The sequence below is a fragment of the Eutrigla gurnardus genome, assembly GCF_963514095.1.
Source record: "Eutrigla gurnardus genome assembly, chromosome: 24".
NCBI classification, from domain to species: Eukaryota; Metazoa; Chordata; class Actinopteri; order Perciformes; family Triglidae; genus Eutrigla; species Eutrigla gurnardus.
In genome coordinates, this window is record NC_139935.1 from 10,996,242 (window position 1) to 11,021,729 (window position 25,488).

The 25,488-nt window shown below is 43.9% G+C and overlaps 1 protein-coding gene across 1 annotated transcript in view; it reads left to right on the forward strand.

Annotated features, from left to right (window-relative positions):
* The window catches only part of LOC311010061 (scavenger receptor cysteine-rich type 1 protein M130-like), a gene marked incomplete at both ends in the record, with an annotated part of 155,385 nt that overhangs the window by 128,266 nt on the left and 1,631 nt on the right, over positions 1-25,488 (forward strand). Inside the window, 5 exons of the mRNA XM_084004542.1 lie at positions 6,154-6,468; positions 6,562-6,849; positions 22,336-22,650; positions 22,744-22,980; positions 25,257-25,339. Coding sequence (XP_083860668.1) covers positions 6,154-6,468; positions 6,562-6,849; positions 22,336-22,650; positions 22,744-22,980; positions 25,257-25,339 — 1,238 coding nt within the window. The remainder of the gene's footprint in view (positions 1-6,153; positions 6,469-6,561; positions 6,850-22,335; positions 22,651-22,743; positions 22,981-25,256; positions 25,340-25,488) is intronic.

A 25,488-nucleotide genomic window follows, 5' to 3' on the forward strand; every position in this document is an offset into this window, starting at 1 on the left:
CATGTTACAGTATACTTACATGTGTACGCGGTTTGTTGCTGACTGTCGCCAGAATCACCGCAATCGTCCGCCATTATCCAAAACTTTTCAGAAGTCAGACGAGCCGCGTTTATCCGTGTTTTAGGTCACTTCCGTTGTGGCTTTTGTATTTGTGTTGCGGCTTTTGTATTTGTGTTGCGGCTTTTGTATTTGTGTTGTGGCTTTTGTATTTGTGTTGTGGCTTTTGTATTCGTGTTGTGGCTTTTGTATTCGTGTTGTGGCTTTTGTATTTGGCCTGACACCTCTGGGCCACCGTAACACCGTCTGTCCACACTCGCCGTGAGTCGAATGCATTGCAGGGCATACCGTAAATCCTTTAATATAGCCTCAGCCAAAATCTTCGCGACGCGAACCTGACTGAATGAAGGGGAAGGGTGGAAATAACGCTGCCTGTCGACACTTGCCCCGGCCAATGTGACTGGCCGGTAATAGAATACAGGCCAGTATTAGAGGATTTACGGTATATATTTTAAAAAAAAATTTTTTTACTAATGGTACTAGTGTTATTAATGGTATTAGTCATGATATCTATTCAGTGTTTCCCACACATTGAATGGACTTAACTAGCGGCTCTAATGATAGGCCTAAACAGGAGGGCAGCAGCGCTTATTATAAGGGGAAATCCTCGCGGCTGGTTTGGTGCATCAACGTTCTGTTTCCCCCCGACGCCATGGCAAGGCGTCCCCCGCGCCGACCCCCCTTAGCTGCGCGAGTTTGACAGTGCGTGCGCGTATGTCAAAACCAAAACACCAAGGAAGGCTGAGGAATAGTCACCCACTTATATTTATAATAATAATAGTCATAATAAACTAATAGTATAAAGCAGCCATCCCCTATTAGCGGCCCGCGGGCCAAATGCGGCCCGCAAGAGCAAAATGTCCGGCCCGTATGGACCCAGTGACACTATGCAATAACCTGCCATAAGGTCAAATAAAGAGTTAAGTTGGAAATATATTCACAGATTCGGGATCAATAAATCTGAAGAGAAACGTTTTCAAACACAAATGATGCCTCTTTCCCACCATAATATCATAGACTACGAGCTACAAGGTCCAAAACCCAGATTTTTTACAAAAATAAGCCGTCCAGTCTGGACGGAGAACTGGCACAACACCTGTCCGGCAGCCGGGCGAGTGCACAGGGACCGTCTGCAAATTACAAGACAAAAGCAAGACGCTGCAAACAAAAATCATTAACTCCACTGTTATATAATACATTTTTCCTCTTGTGCACCACTTGCTGTAGTGCTGTTGTTTTTTGTTGTTGATCAAAATATTCTCCAGGGGCATTCAAATAAATAAATCGTTGATATTGGACTTATTTTCTTTCAAGTGTACATTTTTATCTGTCCCTCAACACAGGCTATGACTACTACTACTATCTGCTACTACAACCAACTACTACTGGTAGTACTAATCATTACAATAATAATACTTCTAATAATAGCAGCAACAATAATAACATTTGCACATAAAATAATGTTTAGTGATCCAATAAAAAAAAACAGACAATTTGGCCCTCGACTTGGCAACCTGGACATAATTTGGCCCTCAGTGAAAACTAATTGCTGGAAGGCTCAGCACTGTGTTTTAGTCATTTTTGTTTTCATCTTTTCTTGAATGCTTCAACTCCTCAACCCCATTTAGTATGTCAACATTTTTTATTAGTACCAGCAGTTTATAAGAAATTGGTCAGTAATTGATGTCATATTTTGGTTCTCAAAATTCACCAAATTGATGTATTAAAATGAAATCTATTAAAATTTGCCCCCGGACCTCCCTAGAACATCGCAAGACCCCCCACGATAGAATCCTGTGGGAAACACTGCTATTGGTACACAAAACTGGTAGATCGGCCCCTTAGTCATGATTGATTCTGGGCTGGACCAATTACAGCCGAGGGGCATGCCCGACAGTGTACAAGCATTGTCACAAAAAAGTTTGTTCATAGGCTTCATTGTCTTTCCATCGATACCTGGTGGGCCGGTCTCGGCTGAAAATGCCCGGGCCAATTTTTGGTCCCAGTCCAGCCCTGCTTGGCACCTCACAATTCGATTCAATTACAATTCAGAAGTCGATTTGATTATAAACCGATTAATCGATGCATCTTGATGCAATAAAACATTTTGTGTACATTTCCATGCATGATTTTAAAAAAACAAAATAAATCTGACTTTGCTACTCAGAGTTTGCTCGTCACTTCCTTCTTTTGTGATAATTATTAAAGAAAATCAACAGGTTAATTACCTTCTCTCATATTTTATGAAAGAAAAGGCTTTTCTTTGTCACAAGTAGAATGACTTCCTATGAACACAAAGTCCTCCTGTTACAGGCGATGAGCTTATCCCTGAGAGAAAACAGTGAACTGTAGCCGATATACAAATAAAAAGCTTTCAATGCAATAATCAATGCAGCTGCATTTCAACACATCACAGCGTAGCGGTCTGTGGTCTCCCGTGGGATAGTATCTTACGTCTCATACAGAGACCGAACAACAACAAGGTCTCTGCCGTATTTATACCGAGACGACGTTATGTTCAGTGTTTACGTAGCAGCTACGGTGTTAGCCTAGCTTAGCTCTGAGCGAGCCGAATGCCAAAACAAGCATTTGTAAAGTTATTGTTAACAAACCATGACTTCGGACAATTTACTAATTGTCGTTACTTCGGCATACTCTTTATCTCTTTAAAGTGATGGTTCGGAATAAAATCCACCCTAGGTCATTTCCACCATGACATCCAGCCAAATACCCCCTCGGAAGCATTTTTAGCGATTGGTCAAGATAGGGCGATCAGCCGAATGTCTTAGTAATAGCACCATGGTGCATAGTGTACATATCTCGTAAATTTCCCCACTAATAATGCATGGAATGTTACCAAACTTCTGCAGTAGTACACATAGGGTCCGTACTCATTTTAAAGTTTGTAAGTACATCAAGAGTTTATTTAAAAGAACAATTGCCTGATAGCTTCTACTGCTAAAGCTACGCTGTTGCGTAGATGGCACTTCCGTGTTTACCCAGCTTCTTCTTCGTTGGTGTTTAATTGGCAGGCAGCGTTTACCCAGCTGTTTCCGTGACGCGAGTTTCACGCCAGAGTAAGAAAAAGTTTCGCTGATTTTTTATAAATGCTTGTATTATCATGTCAACACTTGTCAACACGGACCTTGTCACGGAAACAGCTGGATTTCTCTCTCAGCCGTGTCTCTGTTATGTGTAACGCCCATTTCAGAGTTCCACCTTTTGTGTTCCGTAAACAATACGGAATAAAAATTATCGATTTTTGACATTTGTGAATCGATTCTGAATCGTCCGCATCACGATACATCTAAGTATCGATTTTGTCCCCCACCCCTACTCCATAGACTGCTGAGCTCCACCTGGCAGGACACACCTGTCTGTCTGTCTGTCTGTCTGTCTGTCTGTCTGTTAGACCTGTGACATCACTTCCTGTTTTGAGGCTCCATCTTGAACGAGAGTAAATGTGACCTTTCATCTCTCGTCCCTCATTTCCATCTAAAGTCTTACCAAACTCCTTTCAGTAGAGAACTACAAACAGGAAGTAGGACCATATAACAGCTGTGCTCAGGTCATTTCACTGGCTTCCAGTCCATTTTAGAATTGATTTGTTCATGTTAATGGGGGTTTTTCATGTTGTTGGGGTTGTAGCAGGAGCAGATTTGGTTATCAACAGTTAATTATTAATATCAATATGATTATCGGTATTAATAATTATATTTAATATATTATCATGATATAATCATGAATAAACGGGGCACCACCCTGGGATCAGGGAAAAGATAACCTAAAACTGTATTCAGTCTCAATATGAAGGTTTTATACTCACCTGCCAATCATCGTGATCATTGGCATAGGAGTACAAAACCAATCGAACAATTAAAAAGGCGTGAAATTCAAGCACTAGCCTTCACAACCTGCTGTTATCCAGTGACATATACACAACAAGCACAAGAGACCGCTAGTTATAATATAATAAGATTTATTAAAATCAGTAATAATGATCACAATCAATAACACTGCAATTAACAAAGCCTTATTACCTAACTACCTAACACATAAAGCTAAGCTTAAACAAAGGGAGATACACACGTGGAGTGTGTGTGTGCGTATGTGTGTGTGTGCGTGCGTGCGTGTCGAGAGAGAGAGAGAGAGCGAGGGAGAGATGGCTATGGGCGGCCACCGGATGGAGCTATTCCTCGCAGCGTTCAGGGGCGGAGCCACTGAGGTTCGATGGGGTAGCGAGAGAGAGAGAGAGGTGGAGCTATTCCTCGCAGCGGTCAGGGGCGGAGCCACTGAGGTCTGACGGAGTAGCGAGAGAGAGAGAGAGAGAGAGAGAGAGATAGCCGTATGTAGCCACCAGATGTAGCTATGTCCCTAGCGCCCGCCGGGAACAGCTGGCTTAGGACACGTGTGTGCGGCGTGTATGTGTGTGTGTGTTAGCGGGACACAAACAAAGAGAGAGAGGATGCGCGAGCGATATTCGGAGGGACAGAAAGCGTGCCGTTATCACACGGGCTCGCGTGAATGAACTGGCGTTTATTCCGCGAGACCGGTCTTTTAACTGATAGTAGAGGCTTTCTGAGCTCGCGAATATGGCGGAGGTTAGTCGGAAACACTGTTACAGAAATCAACCCAGCTGCGTGGTACACAATCAGTATTCAAATACAGCAGCACATGAACCAACGGACTCGGCGGTCCGCGATCAGAACTCAAAACACATTAACAAGAATTACAAGCATATCCTACACTATCACTTGTGTCTCTGCCCAGACTGATAGCCTCTTACTGGTATCGTTGCGTAAGACGATGACGGCGTTCCGTAACGGCGGTGGTTCGTGAGTCCCCGGCGTCAGCGGGGGACGTGATGAGTCGGCTTCGTCCAGACGAGAGCGGAGCGGGTTTCCTCTCGTTGATCAAACTCGAATAAAGGAAACAGTTGGTGTTTCCTCCTTCCACGAGCGGCGATATAATCGCGGCTTGGCGATTTAGTCAGCTTACTTCAGACAGCGTCTGGTAGCTGGAAGGCAGGAACCGGCTTGGTTCCTCTTGTTGCAACGGTGCGCTGCGGGGCCGTGTCCACCTCCTGTTGGTGGAGGGGTCGCCTCCCGTGGCAACGTGGTGTTGCGATGGAAGCGCTGGAACCAGCTCCCGGGTAGGAGTGGGAGCCAGAGAGTAAGAGTGAATAAGAGAACGTTCTCCGGGCGGCTTCGGTTTATAAAGCTCAGGCCGCTCCAGGGGACCCCCCGGGGTTCCCTGAAGATGTCAGCCAATGGGGCACTCGTTGGGTGGCGTCACATCTCTCACCTGGGTGAGATGTGAAACTAAAATGGCGGTGTAGTTTTTAATCCCCTTTGTCCCTTTGTCCTGGCCGCATGTGTAGGCTTCTGTAGGCCGCATTGTGTAGTCCTTCTAGTGAGGTCCCAACAATGTCATGTCCTCATCCAAGGCTCTCCTCAGAGGGATGACAGTGGCAGACATGTTTACAGCAGCATCCTGGGATTCTCCGTGCCCTTTCATCTGTTTCTATCTGCCAGATGGATCTGAATCCTCCCTGACTCATTCAGTGTTAAATGAGCTCGATGGCAGATGAAGCGTTGACCATCTGGTGCTTTTATGCACACATCAAACTGTGCAGCTCTAATGTGATCATCACAGGTTAGCGGCTGCATGAGGACCATGAGGAAGAACATGGACGTCCCCACTATTCTGCAACAGCAGTGCTGTGTGAAGAGAGTGCAACACATTTCTTTGTCACACGGCTGATATGGTGTTAACGTGGCACAGTTGGTGTCTCCCTGCCTTATTACGTGGAGCATCCACAGTTAGTGAAGTGTTGTGTTGTCTGCTTGTGGACCTCGGTGTCACAGTGGGACAGAGACCACATCAGCTTCACCCTTAAGCCACGAGTTCACGGGAATGTGATGGAACATGGCTGCAGGCTGTGGTGTGGTAACCATGTGTTCTGGTGTTCATGATGAACTGATGGTGGAATTGTTTTGGGTCCAGTTTGAATCACTGAATAGTTTCATGACATCTTTTTCTCTGGTGTCTGGTATCTTTTCTCTCTCTCTATTTGATCTTCTATCATCTCTCCAGACTCTGTCAGGCTGCTGAATGGGACTAGTCTGTGCTCAGGCAGACTGGAGGTGAAGTCCAACCAGTCCAACCAGTGGTGGTCCTCAGTGTGTGAAGCTGACTTTGACCAGCAGGATGCAGAGGTGGTCTGTAGGGAGCTTGGCTGTGGGGCTCCTTCAGTCCTCCAGGGGGCGCTCTATGGAGACGTGGGGGCTCCAACGTGGACCAAAGAGTTCCAGTGTGGAGGCCATGAGTCTGCTCTCCTGGACTGTAGAAGCTCAGGCTCAGATAGAAACACCTGCTCACCTGGCAAAGCTGTTGGACTCACCTGCTCAGGTAGAAGAGGAGCTGCAGCTTTGATCTGGTTCATTTCTGTTCTCATCAAACTCACTTTGCTCTTTGACTGACGACTCTCTTCTTTCTGTTCAGAGCCTGATGATGTCAGGTTGGTGGGAGGAGCCAGTCGCTGTGCTGGAACACTGGAGGTGAGACAGGGAGACTGCAGACCAGTGTTTGACTATGACTGGACCCTGAAGGAAGCAGCTGTTGCCTGTAGAGAGCTGGACTGTGGCTCTGCTGTTTCTGTTGAACGGAGAGAGGAGTCCTCAAGAAGACCTGTGTGGATGATCAGGTCTGACTGTGTTCATTCTGGATCCACTCTGAGGGAGTGTGCAAGATCAGGTTCCTCTTCCTCCATCCTGAATCTCACCTGCTCAGGTAAGCCCCTCAGTGACATCATCTATGACAGCAGTGTTCCCAGTATGTTCCTTCCTCTGTCCCAGTGACAGTCAGTGGTTTCCACTGGACTGAACTGTAAAGTTCTCCAGGACAATGACGTCCTAGAATGTAGAGAAGTGGGCTGGTTTCTGGAAGCTTCAGACCCTCCATAGACTGCTGAGCTTCACCTGGCATGACACACCTGTCTGTCTGTCTGTCTGTCTGTCTGTCAGACCTGTGACATCACTTCCTGTTTTGAGGGTCCATCTTGTTGAACGGAGGATAAATGTGACCTTTCATCTCTCGTCCCTCATTTCCATCTAAAGTCTTAAACTCCTTTTAGTAGAGAACTACAAACAGGAAGTAGGACCATATAACAGCTGTTGAACAAAGGAATGAACAAATAATCATTTTCATATCGGTGTAATCCCCCCAGGCACAAAAAGAAAGTTAAGCATAAGAATATTGCACAAATACGTAGACTAAGGCATATGATTTAATCATATTTCACATATTAAACAGTAAATATAAGCGGCTATTTCAACAAAGAAACATCCTTTTTCAGAAAACATCCGTTTGCAAAATATCTAAAGAGCTCCTCAAAGAATCTGGATTATGTCCACGACATGAAATGTTGAAAATGTCGGAGAATATTGTTTAGATATGTGATCGGTAGGAAAAATGGTAATTTCCTTCTAAGTAATCAAAATCCTCTCCCGACGTAAAGCTGCTAGAATCACTTTTATTTCCATATCGATGGTTGACGAGGAAAGGACGGCAATTGTTTTCAGTTGGTTCAGATTCTGGAAAAAGGCGGAGACATGTAGGAGAAACTCAAGGTTTGTTGAAGCAAACCTGCCAGCCAGCAGGTTAGGTTCACAGAGTCAGTTACTATGGTAACTGACCTAAAGGTTGAATTCACTCTCTTTCTGGAACGGAAAACTCAGAGTATCTCTCTTCTCAGGGTTAACAAACTCAGAGTTTCAGGAAAACCTGCTTTCTGGAACGAGCCCCAGGAGTCTGGTTGAAGGTCTGGATTATTACTTTTATCTTAGTAGTAACGACTTTAGGAACTTTTTTAATGATAAAATTCTAAGACAAAATTACTTGCATCTTGCCTTCAACTGGAACCACGTTACCCTCAAACTCAAAAGTCTTAGAAATAGCATTAAGACCTGATATATATTTAGACTGCTTTTCTCCAATCAACCTAAACCAACTAACATAAATGATCTCTTCTTCTAAACCTTCAACCTGTCTCCTAGACCCGATACCAACCAGGCTACTGAAAGAAGTCTTAACCTTAGTTAGCTCGTCGCTATTGGATATGATCAATGTGTCTTTATTAACAGGCTATGTGCTACAGTCTTTTAAAGTAGCTGTAATTAAACCTCTTCTTCAGAAGCCTAGTTCCAGGGGTTTTATCAAACTATAGACCAATATCAAATCTTCCTCTTCTCTCTAAGATCCTTGAGAAAGTAGTCGCCAATCAGCTGTGTGACTTTCTCAACAATAACAGTCTACTTGAGGACTTCCAGTCAGGATTTAGAGTACATCACAGTACAGAGACAGCTCTGGTGAAAATTACAAATGACCTTCTAACTGCTTCTGACAAAGGACTGGTTTCTGTACTAGATCAAAGGAACCGCTTTAAGCTGGTTTAAGTCCTATTTATCCAATCGATCTCAGTTTGTGCATGTCAATGAAAAATCCTCCAGGCACACTGAAGTTAAATACGGTGTTCCTCAAGGTTCTGTGCTCGGACCAATTCTTTTCAACTTATATATGCTTCCTTTAGGCAACATTATTAGAGAACACTCTATAAACTTCCATTATTATGCTGATGATACTCAGTTATATCTATGGATCAAGCCTGAAGAAACCAATCAGCTTGTTAAACTCCAGGCATGTGTTGATGAAATAAAATCCTGGATGACCTGCAATTTCCTGATGTTAAACTCCGATAAAACGGAAGTTATTGTACTTGGGCCTAAACTCCTCCGAAGCTCGCTGTCTAAAGATATAGCAACTATTGATGGGATTGCCATTGCCTCAAATACTACTGTAAGAAACCTTGGAGTTATCTTTGATCAGGACCTGTCCTTTGACTCGTATATTAAACAAACCACAAGGACAGCCTAATTTCGCCTGCATAACATTAATAAAATTAGGCCAATGCTGTCTCAAAAAGATGCAAAAAAACTCGTCCATGCATTTGTTACCTCAAGGCTGGACTATTGTAATTCTTTATTATCAGGCTGCTCTAATAAATCTCTTAAATCTCTCCAGCTGGTCCAGAATGCTGCAGCTCGTGTTCTGACTAAAACCAGAAGAAGGGATCACATTTCTCCTGTATTAGCTTCTCTGCACTGGTTCCCAGTAAAATCCAGAATAGAATTTCAAATCCTTCTCCTCACTTACAAGGCTCTTAATGGTCCACCATATCTTAAAGAGCTCATTAAACCCTACTGTCCTGCTGGAGCACTACGGTCTCAGAATAAAGGGTTACTTGTAGTTCTAAAAGTCTCCAAAATTAGAACAGGGGCCAGAGCTTTCAGCCATCAAGCTTCTGTGGAACCGTTTTCCGGTTCTGGTTCGGGAGGCAGACGAACGCTTTGTCCCAATTCAGGGTCTGCAGCCTTCGGAGGCTGTATTCGAAGGCCGCTTACGTCACAGAGCTGCGTGAAGGCTGTCCCAATTCGTCCAAATTCGAAGGCTCCTCCAAATGCAGCCGACAAATGTGTCCTCCTTTTCCCTGTATTTGGAGGATGCACCGCTACTATCCTTCGCGGCCTCCCATATCCCAAGATGCTTTGCGTGCCGCTGTTCAACCAACAATGGCGGCCAACAACGGCAGCAGCACCGGCACCAGCAGCAGTGCTGAGTACCATATTTAAATGTAAGTAACAGGTTTTAAAAAACATATTTGACTGTTAAAATGCGTGAAGTTAAATAATGCAAATACGTGGAGCCACCGGAATGTAGGGCCAGCTACGTGATGTAGCTTAAGGCTGTTGATACGAGGAGCTCAGTTAACGTTAGCCTTTAAACCTAAAGTAAGCCTAAATCCCTTCACTTTCAAATGTTACAAGCTCCGATGGTAACTTATATGTTATTGTAACCGTGGAGCTGTAAAGTTAATTTGTTCTCGTTGTAAGTTGTGTAGGCTACAGTCCGCTCCTCTCGCAGGTGAATATATAACGTTAACGATGGGTTGTGAGGATTTCTAGGCTGTAAAACTGTAAACGTTTGGATTGAATACAGAGCTAACCTTAGGAGCATTATTACTGTTAATATCGTTATTATATCGTACAATCATTTTGCATGTTGACATAACAGGAAACATGTGCTTTACATGTCGTTTTGTTGTAGGGAGCAAGGAGCAGAGGGAGGATTTGATCAAACTCCGGAATGAGAACGACCACCTGTTGAGGCCAAGAACACAGGGCCACCGACAGCAGCAAGAAAGAGGAAAAGAGATGAATTGCTGGATTTGATCAGGGAGGACATGAAGTTACAGAGGGAGAGTGAGGAAAGGAGAGAAAGAGAGAGGATGGAGAGACTTTTTAGTTTATTGGAGAGAATGGTTGGAATGCTTTGGAGGCTTTGGATTCTTTTTGGGAGGGGGGGGGGGGGGGGGTGGATGTTTTTTTTTCTGTTCGATTAAGTTCTGTGTTGATTTGTAATTTAAGTTAATTAAAAATATTGTATTGTTTCATTTTCTTTTCCAAATATTGTATATAGTTACATTAAAATCTTATAACCTTGTAACAGTATCTGTTCCATTTCTTATTTACAACTAAAGTCAACTTTTGAACTGCTTTTCAGTGACAAGAAAATAATGTATTTTTTGTGTAATTAACAAATAATAATAAATAAAAATAATAACTATTGATAAGTGGGTGTTCTGAACATTTACAAAAGATCATCAGAAATGACTATTTACAGAGAACATATATACAGTATCGGCTGAGCAGGAGTCCCTGGTGGTGCTGCTGGACTGGATGGGATGCAACCAATAAGGACCCTGGACTCTTCTGGCTCTGAGTGGGACATCATCTGGGAGGTTGGGGGTGTGGGATGCATGTCTCCACTGTCCACCATATCGTCCATCATCGGGGTTTGCAGGGCTGATGCAATCGACGGATGCCATGTCACTAAAATGTTTAAAAGAGAGGCAAGAATAAAATATTGAATTAAGTCAGGGTTATTTACAGGGTTCGTACACATTTTACTATTCAATTTAATCACTTTATAAGCCAAGGATTTAAACAAAAATTCAAGCACTTTTCAGACCTTGTAAAACAGCATTAAAATTACATCATTTTCAAAGATTTTAGATTTTAAGCACCTGGACGAACCCTGTATTAAGTCTTATGGTTAAATGACATTAACCATGTCAATCTATACTTAATATGGCTTGTCACTTAGTTGTATTGTTTATTAACGGGTATATTAATAAATTTAAAAAAAAATCTCCTTCTCACCCCTGGTGGGGTGGTATCTGTGTCATCCTCAAGCTCAGGTCCTCTACCAGAGGCCTGGGAGTTTGAGGGTTCTGCGCAGCATCTTGGCTGTTCCTAGGACTGCACTCTTCTGGACTGAGGCTTCAGATGTTGTTCCTGGGATCTGTTGGAGCCACTCTCCCAGTTTGGAGGTTACTGCCCCGAGTGCCCCCACTACCACGGGGACCACACTAGCCTTGACCTTCCACATCTGTTCCAGCTGCTCTTTCAACCCTTGGTACTTATCAATTTTCTTGTGTTCCTTCTTCCTGATGTTGGCGTCAACTGGGATCGCCACATCTATCACCACCATTGTCTTCTGCTCTTTGTCCACCACCACTATGTCCGGTTGGTTAGCCAGGAGCTGTTTGTCAGTCTGGAAGCTGAAGTCCCACAGAACCTTGGCCCTGTTGTTCTCAGTCACCTTCTGTGTTATGGCCCATTGGGATTTGGGTACTTCTATTCCATACTGGTTGCAGATGTTCTTGTGTACTATCCCAGCCACTTGGTTATGCCTCTCCATGTACACTGATCCAGCTAGCATCTTACACCCTGTTGCTATGTGCTGGACTGTCTCAGGGGCTTCTTTGCACAGTCTGCACCTTGGGTCTGATCTGCTCTGGTAGATCCTGGCCTCTATGGCTCTTGTGCTGCCATGATTAGTGCCTCTGTGCTGTCTGTCAGTCCTGCATTTTCCAGCCACTGGTAGGATTTCTTGATATCAGCCACTTCCTCTATCTGATGGTGGTACATGCCATGTAGGGGCTTGTCCCTCCAGGTTGTCTGCTCCTCCTCCTCCGGACTCTCATCTGGGTTCTGCTGCCTGAGACATTCACTTAGCAGTTCATCCTTCGGGGCCATTTTTTTGATGTAATCTCGAATTTTCGATGTTTCGTCCTGGACCGTGGCCTTGACGCTCACTAGCCCTCGGCCCCCCTCTTTCCACTTAGTGTATAGCCTCAGGGTGCTGGACTTGGGGTGGAACCCTCCGTGCATGGTGAGGAGCTTTCTAGTCCTGATATCTGTGGCTTCTATCTCCTCCTTTGGCCAGCTTATGATACCAGCGGGGTATCTGATGACTGGTAGTGCGTACATGTTGATGGCTCGGCCCTTGTTCTTACCATTCAGCTGACTTTTCAGGACCTGCCTTACTCTCTGGAGGTATTCGGCTGAGGTTGATTTCCTTGTGGCCTCTTCATGGTTTCCATTAGCCTGTGGGATGCCAAGGTACTTGTAGCTGTCTTGGATATCACCTATTTTGCCCTCTGGTAGGTCAATCCCCTCAGTCCTGATCATCTTGCCTCTCTTTGAGACCATCCGGCCACACTTGTCTAATCCGAATGACATCCCTATGTCATCGCTGCAGATCCTGGTGGTGTGGATCAGTGAGTCTATTTCTCGCTCGCTCCTGGCGTACAGCTTGATGTCATCCATGTAGAGCAGGTGGCTGATTGTTGCCCCACTACGGAATCGGTAACCGTAGCCACTCTTAGTGATGATCTGACTAAGGGGGGTTCAGGCCTATGCAGAACAGCAGTGGTGATGCATAGTGCATCTCCCTTGTATATGCCGCACTTGATGTTGACTTGGGCAATCGGCTTTGAATTGGCCTCTAGGGTTGTCTTCCATATTTCCATCGAGTTCTGGATGAAGGCCCTTAGGTTCCTGTTGATCATATACAGTTCCAGGCATTCCAGTATCCATGTGTGCGGCATTGAATCGTAGGCGTTCTTTCATAGTCAATCCAGGCAGTGCACAGGTTGGTTTGTCTCTTCTTACAGTCTCGGGCGACTGTTCTATCAACCAGTAGCTGGTGCTTGGCTCCTCTGGTGTTACTGCCAATTCCTTTCTGTGCCTTGCTCATGTATTGAGCCATATGCTTACTCATCTTTGCCGCAATGATGCCTGACAGGGCCTTCCATGTTGTGCAGAGACAGGTAATTGGCCGGTAGTTGGATGGGATGGGTCCCTTCTAGGGGTCTTTCAGGATTAGGACTGTCCTGCCCTGGGTTAGCCACTCTGGGTGGGTCCCATCCCTCAGCAGCTGGTTCATCTGTGCTGCTAGGCGCTCATGGAGTGCAGTTAGCTTCTTCAGCCAGTACGTATGGATCATATCGGGGCCTGGTGCTGTCCAGCTCTTCATCTTTGACACTCTTTCTTGGATGTCTGCCATTGAGATGGTAACTGGTTCTTGTTCTGGGAGGTTGCTGTGGTCAGCTCTTAGGTCCACTAACCATTGGGCATTGGTGTTGTGTGATGCCTCTTTTTCCTATATGTCTTTCCAGTATTTTTCCACCTCAGCTCTTGGCGGGTCTGACTGGTTGTTGTTTCCCTGCCACTGAGAGTACACCTTGGCTGGTTCAGTGGAGAACAGCTTGTTTATTCTCCTGGCCTCTCCCTCCTTGGTATATCTCTTCAACTGGGTGGCCAGAGCTGTTAGTCGTTGTTTGGCAGTTTTCGAGTGCCTCTGGTATGGAGAGTGAGTTGTACTTCCTGGGTGCCCCTTTATTCACCATGTTCCCTTTCTGCAGTTCAGCAGCTGGCTAACTTCTCTCCGTGTTGCCTTTATCTTGGCCTCTAACTGTCTCTTGCATGGTGGGCACTGTTTGTTATGTCCCGAGCCCACCTTGTACCCAAGCATCTCCATTGTTACTGTTGTTGTACTGTGTATCAGCTTGTTGGTCTCAGTGAGCGTTCACATCCACTAGTAGATGTTCTGAAGGTACTTGGCAACTCAGCTTCGGTATTCGTCGGGGGCTCCAGGTTTCTAGTTGGGTCATGATCTTCCTTCTCAGGTCAGCAGCTCTTGTGGTGAGGCTGTTGGTATTTGTTGGGGCTTGGTACCCAATCGCTGGTTGGGGGGGATGACATCCCCCCGCTGACCTGTTGTCCTGGCTCCCCCTTGCCGTAGCATCGTTGTTGTATTTCATTAATCTCTAGTTGTGATAGTAGATTTCGGTTACGGATGTTGGAACACTGGGCTAACAGCTGTTATAATATAACATATATATATATATATATATATATATATATATATATATACATACATATATATATACATATACAGTGCCTTGAAAAAGTATTCATACCCCTTGAACTTTTTCACATTTTGTCACTCTACAACCACAAACTTAAATGTATTTTATTGAGATTTTATGTGATAGACCAACACAAAGTAACACATAATTGTGAAGTGGAACGAAAATGATACATGGTTTACAAAAATTTAAGCAAATAAAAATCTGAAAAGTGTGGTGTGCATTTGTATTCAGCCCCCTCTACTCTGATACCCCTAAATAAAATGCAGTCCAATCAGTTGCCTTCAGAAGTCACCTAATTAGTTAATAGAGTCCACCTGTGTGTAATTTAGTATCAGTATAAATACAACTGTTCTGTGAAGGCCTCAGTGCTTTGTTAGAGAACACTAGTCAACAAAGAGCATCATGAAGACCAAGGAACTCACCAGACAGGTCAGGGAAAAAGTTGTGGAGAAGTTTAAAGCAGGGTTAGGTTATAAAAAAATATCCAAAGCTTTGAACATCTCAAGGAGCACCGTTCAATCCATCATCCAAAAATGGAAGAAGTATGCCACAACTGCTAACCTACCAAGACATGGCTGTCCACCTAAACTGACAGACTGAGCGAGGAGAGCACTGGTGAGAGAAGCTGCCAAGAGGCCCATGGTCACTCTGGAGGAGTTGCAGAAATCCACAGCTCAGGTGGGGGAATCTGTCCACAGGACAACTATAAGTTGTGTACTCCACAAATCTGGCCTTTATGGAAGAGTAGCAAGAAGAAAGCCATTGTTGAAAAACAGACATAAGAAGTCCCGCCACAAGCCATGTTGGGGACACAGCAAACATGTGGAAGAAGTTCCTCTGGTCAGACGAGACCAAAGTTGAACTTTTTGGCCTGAATGCAAAGCGCTATGTGTGGCGGAAAAGTAACACTGCTCATCACCCTGAACACACCATCCCCACTGTGAAACATGGTGGTGGCAGCCTCATGCTGTGGGGATGCTTTTCTTCAGCAGGGACAGGGAAGCTGGTCAGAGTTGATGGGAGGATGGATGGAGCTAAATACAGGGCAATCCTGGAAGAAAACCTGTTGGAGGCTGCAAAAGACTTGAGACTGGGAAGGAGATTCACCTTCCAGCAAGACAATGACCCTAAACATACAGCCAGAGCTACAATGGAATGGTTTAGATCAAAGAATATTCATGTGTTAGAATGGCCCAGTCAAAGTCCAGACCTAAATCCAATTGAGAATCTCTGCAAGACTTGAAAGTTTCTGTTCACAGATGCTCTCCATCCAATCTGGTTGAGCTTGAGCTATTTTGCAAAGAAGAATGGGCAAAAAATTCAGTCTCTAGATGTGCAAAGCTGGTAGAGACATACCCCAAAAGACTTGCAGCTGTAATTGCAGCGAAAGGTGGCTCTACAAAGTATTGACACAGGGGGGATGAATACAAATGCACACCACACTTTTCACATTTTTATTTGCTTAAATTTTTGTAAACCATGTATCATTTTCGTTCCACTTCACAATTATCACTGCATGAAAAGTCGGATTTTCGTCCCTGTAAACGCCCGAAAATCTCCCTAATTTTCGGGAGTTAACGACAATTTACAGGCTGCGAACGCCGCGTTCGTCTGTGCCGAAAATTGTCGGAAACGAACCACAGCGAAGGCTCTAATTAGCATATGAATAGCGGCGAAACCCCGCCTGGCCAGAGATGGCTTGAATATCCTCACTCAGGATTGGATGAAACCACTAGTTTTAAACAAGTATAATCGCTCGTGATTGGTTGGCAGATCTGGTCATTATAAATGTAAAGCCAACCCACGTTGGCAGATCTGTCACTATTGGTCAACCTGATGAGTCATTATAAATGTAAACCCCACCCCCGTTGGCAGATGTGTTACTATTGGTCACACTGGGTCTTTTAAACGAGAATAATCACTAGTGATTGGTTAGCAGATCTATCACTATATATATATATACATACATACATATATATATATATATATACATACACACACACATATATATATACATATGTTTATATATATATATATATATATATATATATATATATATATATATGTATATTTATACATATATATATACGTATATTTATACATATATATATACACATTTATTTTTATTTATTTATATATTTATAAATATAAATATGAATGAATTTATTGAGGAAAGGAAAAATTGCCAGGAGGAAGTATTCAAAGAAAGAGCTTTATTGACAACACAACACACAAATGAACTGGCGACATTCTGTCCGAATTTGGTCAATTTTACAGCCGCCTGCGGTGCGTGGCCCTGTACTTGGGAGTCTTCTCTAATCGCGACTGTAGAGTCGCACAGAGCTCGGTGAGCTCCTGGCTACGAGAGGATGGAGGTCACACAATCCATCCAGACACCCAGCCAACGACGCCGTCCTCCTCATCAGACATCATGTCTGTGGTGGCGCACTTCCAACGGTCCACCTCATCGCCAGCAAGCACACTCCGTCTCGCTTCCAGCAGCTGTAAAACAATCAATAAAGACAATCAGTACTGCGCGATGCACTGCGCATGGACACAACACATCTATTAATGCACCTGAAAAATAGGTTTAGGTAGGTTTGGTCACATTGACCAAAGACGGATCTAATAAGTCTAATAAGTCTTACCCTCTTTCTCCTGGAACGACTCCGAGCTGACCTCTTCACAGCTTCCGCCTGCGATGCGAGATCAGGCTGTGTGTGTCTGAAGCTCCTGCGTACCGTTTCATAGTATGTCTTACAGGCAGCTGGAAAACAATTAAATGAGTGGTATGAATAAGAAAACTTAAGTCACAGTAAAATTAAAACAAGGAAGAAGAAAACAGTAAAAGTTACTTACACACAATGGCGTCACTATCAGCGTCATAGAAATCCGGACTTGCGGACAAAGCTCCGAGCAAGTAAGCGGTCACAGCTTCGTTATGAGGCGAGGTTCGTCTGTGAAAACAAAATTAACAGTTAAGATCGGTATCTACTGTTAACGCATCTATTTCCTTATACAGCAGAATGAAAGCATATTCTTTAAATCGTACCCTTGCTCCGGTTCGTAGCGCCTACAATTCGTCTCCGAGTTGTGAAGACGGCGTACTGCTTCCTGTAAAAGACCAACAACGTACACTTAACAAAGCAACTTAACGTTACACTGGTTCCTCTCTCTTGTTCTTTTACAAGGCTACTATGCTACTTTTAGCTTGGACTATTAGCTTTTAAGCTACTTTTAGCTTGGGCTTGCTTTGCTAATTTTAGCTTAGCTAGCAGTCACCGAATATATTCTTACCGCAATCATCCTGAGAGTCTCCAGCAGTCCTGGATATAAGAATTATAACATTTAAACCACATTTTCTTAAGTGAAGCCTCTCAGAGCAGCATTCCTGCTGCCGGTGAACGTGAACGTCTCCGCCTCGTTCCCCCCACTGAATGAGGCGCCCGGTGTCTGCATCAGTCCCTTTAACGGACAACGGTGCACGGCGTTATTAATCACCGTTAGTAAATATATAACCACCGTTTAACATAAGCACTATATTATTAGTTAACGTCGGTAAAAACGGCACATTTTCCGCTTCGCTTGCGCTCGCTAACCTCTGTGGTAAATTAGCGTCAGTAGGCTAGCCGGCTGGCAGGACCTTCGATTCGTAACGTTAACGTACAATGCCAACAACAATAAAGTAACGTTCATTATCAATACGATTTAAAAGTCAGCTGGAAACATAAAAGTCATGTTACAGTATACTTACATGTGTACGCGGTTTGTGTCGGGCTCCTCGCCAGAATCACCGCAGTCGTCCGCCATTATCCAAAACTTGTGAAGTCAGACGAGCCGCAATGCATTTTGGGAAGTTGAGTAGATTTAGCAAGGTCCGCTGTACTCAGAAATTCTTGCCAATGCAGTATACATCCGGGCATTTCTCGCGTGCACAAATTCACATACTATTGTATGTGAACGCACTACGTACTCAAATTTACGTCACAATTAAGTACGAGTAGGACGTTAGTATGGCATTTCTAACACAGCCGAGATCTATGATCTATGAACCCATCCTTGACCCTCTAGCAGAACTACGACCAGCCATTATAAAGCAGTTTATAGTTGTTAATGTTGTGTCAAAAGGTACTGCATTTAAACATGTTACTGCGCAAGTTTCCTGGCTTCATCCCCATCCGGACAGACATTTTTATGGAAAGCCAATAGAAGTTTGGAGCTTGCAGGGAACAGACATGTCATACCCAGCATCATTTCTGCCTGTTGAGCGCATTGCTGGGAGATGTGTGGTTAACACATCCACTGTGCATTTAAGCAAGACCAAAGAAAGGGTCACTGTAGTCATACCACTATGCACAGTGGTTGAGCTCTAGGAGACTGTGATGTTGTTTGCATGAATGTACATTTTACCTTTGTGGCAAAGCCTGATTAAAAGTAATTGTTGAAGCAAATTGTTTTGTGTATCTTTGAATGAAGATGAAATTAAGTTATATCTTTGAATGAAGATGAAATGAAGTTAACACCTTTCAGAAAAATGTCACCTGGGGGAAAACTCCCCCTGCTACCCTGATTTGCATTTGTATAGCTCACAGAATTTTCATTTACATGTTAAAGCCTCCCCTAGGATTACGGGGAGGGGGGTCATGGGGGGACAACTGCCAAGCAAGGCCCACGTCAATTCCCGGCAATTTACGTCAGTTTTCGGTGTTTCCTGCAAATTGCCGTTTGCAGTCGTAAACCTGAACTTCCACGTCAATTTACAGGGCCGCTAACTGACGAAAATCCCACTTTTCATGCAGTGTATGTGTTACTTTGTGTTGGTCTATCACATAAAATCTCAATAAAATACATTTAAGTTTGTGGTTGTAGAGTGACAAAATGTGAAAAAGTTCAAGGGGTATGAATACTTTTTCAAGGCACTGTATATATACATATATATATACATATATACATATATATACATATATATACACATATATATATACACATATATATATATATATGTGTATATATATATATATATATATATATATATATATATACACATATATATATATATATATATATATATATATACATATATATATATATATATATATATATATATATATATACATATATATATATATATATATATATATACACATATATATATATATATATATATATATATATACACATATATATATATATATATATATATATATATATATATATATATATATATATATATATATATATATATATATACATATATATATATATATGTGTATATATATATATATATATATATATATATATGTGTATATATACACATATATATATATATATATATATATATACATATATATATATATATATATATATATATATATATATACATATATATATATATATATATATATATATATACACATATATATATATATATATATATATATACACATATATATATATATATATATATATATATATATATATATATATATATATATATACTTGGCAACCTATAATATATTATAGGCTTATATATACAGCCTCCGTAGACCGCGTAGACTGGGTCCTCCGAAGGCTGTAGACCATGAATTGGGACACAGCTGCAGTTCCCACATTTAAGAGTAGGCTTAAAACCTCTCTCTTTGACACCGCTTATAGTTAGGGTTGGCTCAGGTTTGTCCTGAGCCAACTCTTAAGGCTCATGTATGCTCTACGCTAGACACGCATACGGATACGGACAGAGCCTTCTGTCCGTTCTCTGCGTACATTTCTTCCGTATTTCTGTCCGTATCCTGGAAGCTTGCGGATGCGTACCGATACAGACCAAACGTTGCAGTTCCAACGGAAATCGTGGGGGCAGTGTCGGGCATTGTACACAGAAAGTGCCGTGAATAGCATACACAAATTAAAAAACGTTTTAAAAATGACTGATCCCTGACGCGAGGAAGCGAATGGTGACCGCTAGTCGCTCAGCCGGCGTCACCGGTGAATTGTGCAAGTTCCCATGCTTAATGTGAGCAGCCACCCGGCAAAGCCAGTTGTCGAAAGCCCCGACGGACATCCTGATTTACTGAAAATGACGTTCGTCGTCAATTTCTCTCATCGGTAAAACCAATGACTGGAATTCTCCGTCCACACTCGGGATGTATTCAGTGGTCTCACAGACCACCGCCGTACAACGCTGCCTGCGATTTTGCCTCCTTCTCAATAGATACAGGATCATTATCTCCTCCATTGTCCAGTCGCCATGTTTGTTGTTATGATAAACTTATTTTTTTTAAACTTTATTGGAGTAACGTTTTAATGTGAACGACGCCCTCTAGAGGATGTTTTGCTCAACGTCCATTCCAACATAGAGGACGCATGAAAGCATGAGGGCAGCGACGTTTAGAACGTTGATAACGCACGTCTCTATTTACGCACGAAATGGAAGCATAAATGAGCCTTTAGTTCAGCTGCTATAGGCCTAGACTGCTGGGGGATTATAGTGGCACACTGAGCCTCTCCCTCTTTCTCTCTCTCGCTCTCTCTGTGTATGTTCCCCCAGAGTCCCTGTGCTTTCTCGCTGAGCAGGTCTCCCTGGACCGTGGTGGAACCTGATCCAGACTGCACCGATGCTGTGGTCTTGTTTGACTCTTACCACCAGTATTTATAATTAAAGTAATTGACTAAAATCAGCATCTCTACTGTTACTAAGTTGACTACTCCCAGTCTGGCTATGCTTTCTGGTCCAGCAGAGTCCACTGAGTTCCTGACTGATGCAGACTGCTAAATGGTCTGATGCTGGAAACACCACATTGTAGCTCCACCTGCCCGCTGTGTGACTGCTCAACTACTCCTGCTTTTTGGTCTACAGCGACATTGTTGGATGGATCCATCTTGGCGTTGCTGTGCCTGCTGCCATGGACTACTACTGTTGATACTTTGCTTCTGTTAATGCCACCACTACTGTTAATGCTACTAGTACTATACTACTACCAACACCAAATGCAGTTGGAACCCAAGGGCCTGGGCTGCACAATATTTGTATTTATCGTTTCGCTTTTGATTCACATGCATCATTTATCACATCTGGTGCTTTTATGCACACACAAGGGCTGAAGTTGGGTCTCAGCTTTGGTCGGGACACTGCCCAGCAACCCCACTGTCTAGCAGCTACTACCACTATGACTCTTTTCTTTGTCCAGAGCTGCAAACTCAGGGGGGCTGAAAAAGGTGACATGCGTGCATGCGTGCATGTGTGTGGAAAGAGAGAGAGGGAGAGATGGCCGGGTGCAGCCACCAGATGGAGCTATTCCTCAGCATCCAGAGACGGAAACAGCTGGCGTAGGATACATGTGGGGGCGGTGTATGTATGTGCATGTGTGTTAGCCGAAACAAAGAGAGAGAGAATGCGCGCGTAATACACAAAGGATCAGTAAGCTATTACTATCACACGGGAGCTCGTGAATGAACTGCCGTTCGTTTGGCGAGACCCCGGTCCTTTAACTGATGGTAGATCACTTTCACTGAGCTCGTGAATGTGTCCGAGGTTGGACACACACTGTTACCGAAATGAAACCCAGCGGCGTGGGTACACAATCAGCATTCGAATACAACAACACAGAAAGAATCAAGCGTGCGGCGATCTTCTCAGGATCCGTAATCATAAAAAAGGAAAAAGGCGAGTCGAGAAAAAGGAGGGACTCTGTGTGGGCCGCATTGTGTAGTCTTTATGGTGAGGTCCCAACATATCATATATGGCAGATAAAGAGACTTACCTCAAAGCGGGTATCATTGAAAAGTGAAGAAGATGACGATGCTGTTATCTTGACGTTCCACCAAAGATATTTTATTGTGAAGGAGATCACACTCTGAAACGCCAATAGTCTCACTCCAGTCTATGTGAAATTATGCCTTGTGTCTTTTCTCTCTCTCTATTTGATCTTCTATCATCTCTCCAGACTCTGTCAGGCTGCTGAATGGGACTAGTCTGTGCTCAGGCAGACTGGAGGTGAAGTCCAACCAGTCCAACCAGTGGTGGTCCTCAGTGTGTGAAGCTGACTTTGACCAGCAGGATGCAGAGGTGGTCTGTAGGGAGCTTGGCTGTGGGGCTCCTTCAGTCCTCCAGGGGGCGCTCTATGGAGACGTGGGGGCTCCATCGTGGACCAAAGAGTTCCAGTGTGGAGGCCATGAGTCTGCTCTCCTGGACTGTAGAAGCTCAGGCTCAGATAGAAACACCTGCTCACCTGGCAAAGCTGTTGGACTCACCTGCTCAGGTAGAAGAGGAGCTGCAGCTTTGATCTGGTTCATTTCTGTTCTCATCAAACTCACTTTGCTCTTTGACTGACGACTCTCTTCTTTCTGTTCAGAGCCTGTCAGGTTGGTGGGAGGAGCCAGTCGCTGTGCTGGAACACTGGAGGTGAGACATCAGGGAGACTGGAGACCAGTGTATGGCTATCACTGGACCCTGAAGGAAGCAGCTGTTGTCTGTAGAGAGCTGGACTGTGGCTCTGCTGTTTCTGAAGGACGGAGAAAGGAGTCCTCATTCAGACCTGTGTGGAGGATCCAGTCTGACTGTGTTCATTCTGGATCCACTCTGAGGGAGTGTGCAACATCATTCTCCTCTTCCTCCATCCTGAATCTCACCTGCTCAGGTAAGCCCCTCAGTGACATCATCTATGACATCATCTATGACAGCAAGGTTCCCAGTATGTTCCTTCCTCTGTCCCAGTGACAGTCAGTGGTTTCCACTGGACTGAACTGTAAAGTTCTCCAGGACAATGACGTCCTAGAATGTAGAGAAGTGGGCTGGTTTCTGGAAGCTTCAGACCCTCCATAGACTGCTGAGCTTCACCTGGCATGACACACCTGTCTGTCTGTCTGTCAGACCTGTGACATCACTTCCTGTTTCCATAGTGTATCTTGATCTCATTCTAATACTTAGCGCTAGATCGTGGGCTTTAAGTCTCATGTTGTGCAATAAAAGTTTTCAAACATCTTTTGTGTTTGATAATAATATTAACCATAATTACAACGATAATAATAAGTTATTTATAGCACTTATCAAAATGAGTAGTTACATCATGCTTTACGAGGCAGACATCAAAAGAGGAAAGGAGAGAATAAAATGCAACATACACACATTTCCACTGATATTTATGAACAAATGTGAATAAATCCAAATGAATTTTTTAAAAATATATCAATCTGAACGTGATCACAAACTACAGGTAGCATCTAACAGGATGTAACTGTTTCTATGACTTCCTGTGAAGTCTATAGGCACGTTTCGAATCAAGCATGCACATGCATTTGCCTCGCAAAACCAGGCATTCTGGGAAAAAAACGTCACAAATGCTGGTGATAACTTCCCTTTGCGACATGTCACATGACTTTAAAAACTCGCGGTATCTCCAGGGTACCTCCCTTCACATGCTTTTCTGTGCAGATGGTCTGAAATAAGTGCGGACATAAGACACTCCCCTCAACGTTGCCCTAGTTGGTTAGAATTATCACGTGGTATTTCCCACGTGAGAAAATTCCTCAGCCTCCGTCAACAACGGGACTTCAAATGCCTCGGCTCGAGTTCGTCAGCGAGGAAGAAAGCCAGCGCCACTGGGCAGGCCATATTCTTTGTGCAAAGTCCGTGAAGTTCCCCCTGGCGCGATAGTTTTTATTATGTATACAATATTAATAAAGTTTAAATAAAAAAAAATAAAAAAAAGTCTGTGAAGTGCATCTGTGTCCAACTTGGACGTGGTGGGAACTTGGCGTGTTTATGACGAGTTCCAGCGGATCCTCTCAAGTCTCGTTCATGCATCGGCGCAAATGCATGCGATCCGAAACGCAGCCTATGAAGGCTGCTGGAAAGCATTGGACTGGATGGCAGCTTTTAGGCTCCGCCTCCTGCTGCTGCCGAACTGATCTCGTCTACTTTCCAGGCGAGGAGCAGTTCATCTCCAACGAGCCTCATGTGACCGTTCATCATCTCTCTGTCTTTACAGACCTGCTGCTGCAGCCAAACATCTCTGTGTCCTCCTCCATGGACGGGGTCTCCGAGGCCCAGCAGCAGGGGTTTCAGGCGTTCAGGCGCTCCACCTTCATAGTCTTCTGCTCCGTCCAGCCACAGTACCCAGGAGGCTCCTTCCAGCTCACCTTCACCTCCTCCAACTCAGCACACAACTACACCCAGCCAGCTGTCAATCACACTGCCCACTTCCTGTTTCCTGCTGCAGAGCCCGCCCACAAGGGACGCTACAGCTGTGTTTATCACGTCCATGTTCGTTCTCATAACCTCTCCTCTGAGAGCCGTCTGCTCTCTGTCACTGTCGTAGGTAAGCTGACTGTTCAATTCCTGATTAGCATGACTGAAAGAAGTGAAATGTAATAATATTCTTTTAGATTTAGGTTTAATCCCACAGACACAAAAAGAATGTGGCTGCAGCTGAAAATGAAGCAGAAGAATATTGTGCAAACAGGCAGCCTAAGACATATGGTTTTAATCTTATGCCAGATTGCCAGTCTGCCCATGCTCGGCAATAAACTCCTTTCTGATTCTGATTCTGAACATCGTGTCCCGACGTCAGGCTGCTCCAATCAATGTGCTTCCATATCTATTAGGTGGAAGTTTAGGTTCACTGTCTTTGTGGAACAGAGGACCCAGAGTGTCCCTCTTCTCAGGCTTAACAAACTCAGAGTTTGAACTAAACCTGCTTTCTGGAATCCAGCCCTGATCTAGTGAACAAAGTGAAACCAGGTCTGTAAATGGTGACAGCAAACAATGGACTGGAGGACAGAATGCCAGGTCCCTAGTTTGTGTTGAATGGCAGCTGTTGGAGTCATGATGAGTCATGTGATGACTGTCCATGTGTTTGATCATCAGATCTGAGACCTGTCATCATCAGAGTGGTCACCGTGCCGCTGCTTCTGCTGTTGGTGAACGTTGGCCTTTACTTCTACTTTAAGGTACTGACACATGTCTGTTGTTGAGAGCACTGACTCAGTCTGTGTTCATTGACCTGGAGAGAGGAGCCATGCAGGAAGTCACATGTCTGTGTGCTGTCACGTCTCTCCAGGCCAGCAGGGGGGGGACGTGGAGCCGGATTACTACAACC